The sequence below is a fragment of the Myotis yumanensis genome, unplaced genomic scaffold (genome assembly GCF_028538775.1).
Source record: "Myotis yumanensis isolate MYYU_CA2020_CCGP unplaced genomic scaffold, mMyoYum1.0.hap1 SCAF_2, whole genome shotgun sequence".
Taxonomy (NCBI): Eukaryota; Metazoa; Chordata; class Mammalia; order Chiroptera; family Vespertilionidae; genus Myotis; species Myotis yumanensis.
The window spans coordinates 17,006,305-17,012,304 of record NW_027223753.1 but is presented as its reverse complement, the minus strand read 5'-3'; the positions used below and the strand labels follow the sequence as shown (position 1 = coordinate 17,012,304).

General features: G+C 49.5%; 1 protein-coding gene across 1 annotated transcript in view; it reads left to right on the top strand.

Annotated features, from left to right (window-relative positions):
* Nucleotides 1-3,478: 3,478 nt before the first annotated feature.
* The window catches only part of SLC9A1 (solute carrier family 9 member A1), a 48,921-nt gene continuing 46,399 nt past the window's right edge, over nt 3,479-6,000 (top strand). Inside the window, exon 1 of the mRNA XM_070404465.1 lies at nt 3,479-4,590. Coding sequence (XP_070260566.1) covers nt 4,239-4,590 — 352 coding nt within the window. The 5' untranslated portion in view covers nt 3,479-4,238. The remainder of the gene's footprint in view (nt 4,591-6,000) is intronic.

Genomic DNA, 6,000 nt, shown 5'->3' with positions numbered 1-6,000 from the left:
GCACACGGATTATTTTGAGCTGAAAGCAGTTGAGAAGAAGCAGATCTGAGAAAAGCTCTCTGCCTCCCTCTATTTGTATAAAAGTAGGACAAAAATTGATGGAAGTGTCTCTCTCTACCAGAAAAAATAAGTTATTCACCAGAGACAACTTTAGACCCTTATCAGCCTGGAGACAGCACCAGAGGAATCTATAGAACAAACTTCACTAATAGCCTTTATCTACCAATAGTTTCCCATATATTTGCCTTCCCACAATTTGCTAGTCCTAAATGCAGTTCCTTTTGCTTTGTCTTGTCACTTCTCTAAAACTGTATTGTTCCTTTTCTAAGATGCTATATAAGCCCAAGTTCTAACTAAACATTTGAGTCACTCATCTCTGGATACACATTGAACATATTCCTGAACTTCTGCTTTTCTCTTGTTGATGTGTACTTGGCCAGTCTCATCCATAGGCCCCAGATGGAGAACCTAAGATGGGTGGAGGAAGAACTTTTTCTCCCCTACAGAGGTCCTTAGTGACATAGACAAGAGCAAAGTAGGTACAGTATTTAGGTGTGAAAATCTAATTGGACCAGATTAAAGAGACTGGGAGGAGAGAAATGATGCAAACATTATAGACAATTCTCTCTCAAGTTTTTGGCAGTAACCGGAAGGGAGTTAGAGGTGAAGATATTGGTGTTAAAAATGTCAAAATAATACATTATATGCATGATAGAGGTTGCCCATCATTGATAGAGGTGACATACATTTCATTCATCATAGCTAATCAGGTAGTTCCTGGGTGCTGTTCTAAGTGCATTGGTTAATATCCTCATAACAGCCCCATGAAATTGTCATGCACCCCAGATTATGGAGGGAGAAACTGGAACAGGGGGTTTGATTGATTTACCGAAGGTCATACAATTAGTGAGTGATGGTGCTGGGATTTGAACTAGGTAATATGGCTATTTACATGAGTTCACGCCTATACTTAACTTTTATACTATACTGCCCGGTCCGGGCTGGATCTTGGCCATGGGCTGCCTAGATAATTTCTCCCAAGTGCTCTTTCCTATTTTCTGTCATGCTGTTACAATCTTCTCCAGGCTATGGAGGGTCTCAGGGCTGAACCTCATGGGATCTGCTACCCATCAAGGAGTCACTGAGAATGCAGAGAGGGAGAGACAGAGAGTAGGGAGGGTGGGAGCACAACAGTGAACATCACCCTCAAGACTGGAAAGGTCAAGACTGGAAAGGATTAGAGGTCTCAGGGTTCTGACCTCATGTCACCTGTGGAGAGTCCCTCTACTAGCCCCACCCTTCCCCTCTCTTTTTTGACCTGTGGTGTTTTGAAGTAGTTCTGGATTCAGACACTAGAAAGCTGACTTGAGTTCAGGATCTGCTACCTAATAGCTGTGTGACCTTGGCCAAATGGCTTCATGTCTGAGTCTGGTGTTTTTAATCTATAAAATGAAGATTAATAATAGCTACTATCTATTGAGCCCTCACTATGTACCAGGACTTGGGTCATTGATAAACCTGGGGCATTTGGCTGTCAACTATAAGGGACTGAACCATTGTGAGGCATTATTGTCATTATTCTGATCCTTGCCCTAAAAGCTATTTCTTTCTTCGGTTATTTCCTGTGTAACTGATGTTTTCTTTTCACCTGCTCCCAGGTGATACGAGGTCCTTGGCTTTCTCTGAAGATTCCTCTAGGCTCTTCTATCATCTCTCAAGTGGCTGGACCTGTGCCAGGAGAATGTGAGGTACAGAGAATTCAGTTTAATGTCAACACCTCAGTCACTATCACATCACTCTATTATTTTAATATACCTGTTTGTGAAAGGATACCATATCTTAAGAAAAGCACACAAATCATGAGTGTTCGATGAATTATCACAAAACAACTACATCTGTGTAACTTTTGTTACCACCACCCAGTAAAGAAATAGAACATTATCGGCACCCTAGAAGCCCTCATTGTGCCCACTTGGTGCCCCCTCCCAATCACTTCCACTTCCCTCCTCCCATGTCTTATCTCTGTGTTGCCAGAGCCCAGCACAAAGACCTGCCAAGAGGCCCAGTAAATATTTGCTAAATTGAACCGAATGCCTTTGGAGCTAGTCACCTTGACTTTCTTGGCCTTGATTTACTTTTCTGAAAAATAGGGCCAGAATTTCAGTAATTTCTTAATTTTTTCATTGATTTCAGAGGGGAAGGGAGAGAGAGATAGAAACATCAGTGATGAGAGAGAATCATTGATCAGTTGTCTCCTCCATGCCCCCTACTGGGGATCGAGCCCAAAACCAATTCATGTGCCCTGACCAGAAATCGAACCGTGACCTCCTGGTTCATAAGTCAATGCTCAACCACTGAGGCATGCTGGCTGGGCCAGTCAATGGTTGTTTTTAAAATTTTTACAATGATTCCAGTGTACAACGATGACCTCTTGAATCTTACCAATTCCAACCAACACTATACATTGAAATCTCAATTCCACTACTGCTGTGGGTTGAATTGTATGTTCCCAAAAGATGCTGAAGTTCAAACCACCAGTACCTATGAATGTGGTCTTATTTGGAAACAGTGTTATTGAAGATGATCAAGTCAAGATGAGTTCATTAGGGTGGACCCCTAATCCAGTCTTATTGGTAACCTTATAAAAAGGGGAGATTTGGACTCAAAGACAGTGACACAGGGAGGTTGCCATGTGAAGACAGGAGTTATGCTGCTACAGTCAAGGAACACCAAAGATTGTCAGCAAAGCACCAGAAGCTGGAAGCATGGAATAGATTTTCCCTCACACCCAACTCTGCCAACACCTTGATTTCAGACCTCTAGCCTCCAGAATATGAGACAATACATTTCTGGGTGTTTTTTTTAAGCCACCTAGTTTGTGGAATTTTGTTACAGCAGCGCTAGCAAACGAATACAACTATTTACATACTAGCTAAGGAACTCTTTTCCACCCATTTTCTCATGTGCAAAACTGAAACCATAATAATAGTTCTACGTGCTGGGCTCTATTCTAAACCCTTTACACAGATGATCGCATTTGTTCGTCTCGGTAAGTCTCTGAGAGGTACTGCTGCCGTTACCACTTTACAGATGAAAAAGCGTGGAACAGGGAGGTTAAGTAACTTGCTCAAGGTCACGTGGTAACTAAATACATAAGATAATAATATATCCTTCACAAGACTCATGGGAAGCCTTATGAGACTGCGGGTGTGGATGTGAAAGCGCTTTGTAAATAGTAAAGCATTTTACCTCTGTTGGATGGAATCTCTACAGATCCAGGACTTTTTTGTGTGTGCCGTCTCTGCCTACGGAAAGTAATACTTCCTTCCGCCGGCGGCAAGGGGTCGCTGCGCCGCACGGACGCTGACAGGTCCCTCTAGCCCGCTCACGCTGGGTGCTCGTTGGTGCCTATAAATAGCAGTGACCGGCTCGGCTAGGCTTCAGCTCATCGCCGCCGGGGCTGCACCCGGCGCAGGAAGCAGAGCTGGATCTAGACGCCGAGAAGCTGAAGCTGGGCCGGGGCGGAGCGCAGCGCCGCGCCAGGGCCGCAAGGAGGGGCGCGTTGCCGGGGGCCCACCGCGAGCCGCCCCCAGCCCGCGCCGCGCTCTCCCGCCGGGCCGCCTGCCTCCGCCTTCCTCCCCCCTCCATTTCCCTGGAATCTCAGCCCGGCGCGCCTGCACCCCGGCGCTTCTCTGGGTGGGGAAGCTCCCGGCCGCTTTCTGGCTTCGCTCCTTCCTCGCAGCCGGGGCTCCCAGCCCCCTCGCTTCTTTTCCTGGACTGGGTCCCACCCGCTTCTGTCTCCTTCCTTTAGCTCAGGTTCCCTGCTTCTTCCCGTAGTCCGCGCTCCTCAGTCACTTTCTCAGCCCAGGTCCCAGCCTCCCCTCTTGCTTTTCCTTGCCTGGGGTGCAACCTATCCTCTCCCTTCCTCTGTCCTAGGCGCAGCCCAGTCCCCACCCTCCTTTTCCCTGGCCTGGAGGCCCAGACCTTGCGGTCTCCTCCTGTGGTCCTTCCTGGGTCCCTGTCCCTCTTGCTCAGCTTGGAGTTCTAGATCGAGAACCCAGCCTCCCTCCACCCCCAGAGGACTGCTTCCACACGAAAAGACCTCTCTCTAAAACATGAACTTTGCCTAGAGACTACCCCAGTCTCTCTTCCCACCTGCTGACCCCCTTGCCACCTATGTCCCAGGTCTTACTCTCACTTTGCTAAGGGTCAAGGCCTGCTGGGCTGAGGGAGGGAGGATGCTTCTGTGGTCTGGCGTCTGGGGTCCCTCTCTGCCTCGAGTCTTCTCTTCCTTGCTCGTGGTAGTAGCCTTGGTGGGGCTACTACCTGTTCTCAGGAGCCATGGCCTCCAGCACAGTCCTACTGCCAGCATCATCCGAGACTCAGAGCCGCCACGAGAACACTCAATGGGGGGTGTCACTGCCGCCCCACCGGATTTCACCCTCGAGAGCCACCCTGTCAACCATTCCATCACTGAACATAGCCCGAAGACGCGAAAGCCCTTTCCAGTCCTGGGCATCGACTACCCACACGTGCAGAGACCCTTCGAGATCGCCCTCTGGATCCTGCTGGCCTGCCTCATGAAGATAGGTAAGTCTGGTTTGCTCTCCTGCGTCTGCTGCCACCAAACTGGTGAGCTTCTGGCCCCATCCTTACCACTCGAGGTAGGCATAAAGGCCTGGGCTCCTGTAATGTAGGCCGCCTCCATCCTGCCATCTTGGTCCTTCTCAAGCTTGAGCTCTGTGGCCTCCGTGGGCTGAGGCCTCCCAAGATTAGAACCAGCATTGTGCATGGGAAAGGACAGGATCAGAGCATGAGATGCTCCTGATACGAGGAGCTTTCAGCAAGACTACCAGGCCTGGCAAGTCTCTGGCTGGACCAGACCCTGAGGGGAGCCAGGCACCCAGCTGTGTGTAAGGCAAAGAGAAGTGTCTTTCCGCAAGGGGCACGGCCTGCTCTGTCAACAGCAACCAGTGCAATTAAATGCTGCATGGGAGGGTTTCCCAGGGTGCAGTATATTTCTACTTTGCCTACCTAAGGAGTTTGATTATAGTGGGGGGAGGGGGACGGTCAGTCCGCGTGCTGGAGACCTAGAAGTGTGGTAGAACATGAGGAATCCCAATATTTTCACCTTCCTTTTTCCCTGGAATATTATCTATCAGCTTTGCTTGCCCTGCCTGCTGAGGAGCCCCTGAATCAGTTTGTGGCCTAGAAATGCTATTCTTTAAACAGTTTTTGGGACAGGGGGCCCTGGAATTTCTGTAGTTGGTTTTGGGTGTGGAGGGGAGTGGAGGCGGTTGAAGCTTGGTCTGGCCGCAGCTCACTTCCAGGTTGGCACCTGGATAGGTCTCAGGGCGGTGTCTGAGCGGCCAGTCACATTGGCCTGCTGCTCCACCAAGTGGGAGAGGGACAGGTGGAGGGGTTCAGGATGTTCTGGTCTGAGGAGACTTTGAAATGTTCTTTATGGGAGATGAGGAAACAGAAAAGTTGTTCCCTCCCAGAGGGTTGGTCTCCCTGCTAGGCCTGAGCACTCTGTTCTGCTGGGTGATGGATGGAGCTCACCAGAGCCTGCATAGCTCAGAAGTCCCTGGAAGGGGGAGGGGGGCACTTTAAAAGCTGCCTTTGCTTTTTTAGCCCCAGCTAGCTGTAGAAGGCACGAGGGCCGGGTACTCCGGTGGTTTGGGTTTGGGGAGTTTGTGACTCTTGGCAGGAAGCCTTGCAGCTTTTCCAAGGACAAGCAGGAGCTGAGTGGCGATGCGAGGCTGGTGTGAGGCAGACTCTGGGACATGCTGCAGGAAGGCGCTCTGTTTTGACACATCCCGGATGGAGCTTGCTTCCTGTGACAGTAGCAGGGCCTGGCCTATTCATGGACCTGGGCCATTGGCACCTATACCCTGATGGCAGCCAGTTTCCTGGAAAAAAATCAAGGACTGGGCAAGGGGAGCCATGTGTACTGATACTGACAAATAACATGACCTTGAACAAGCTGGGTCCTTTTTC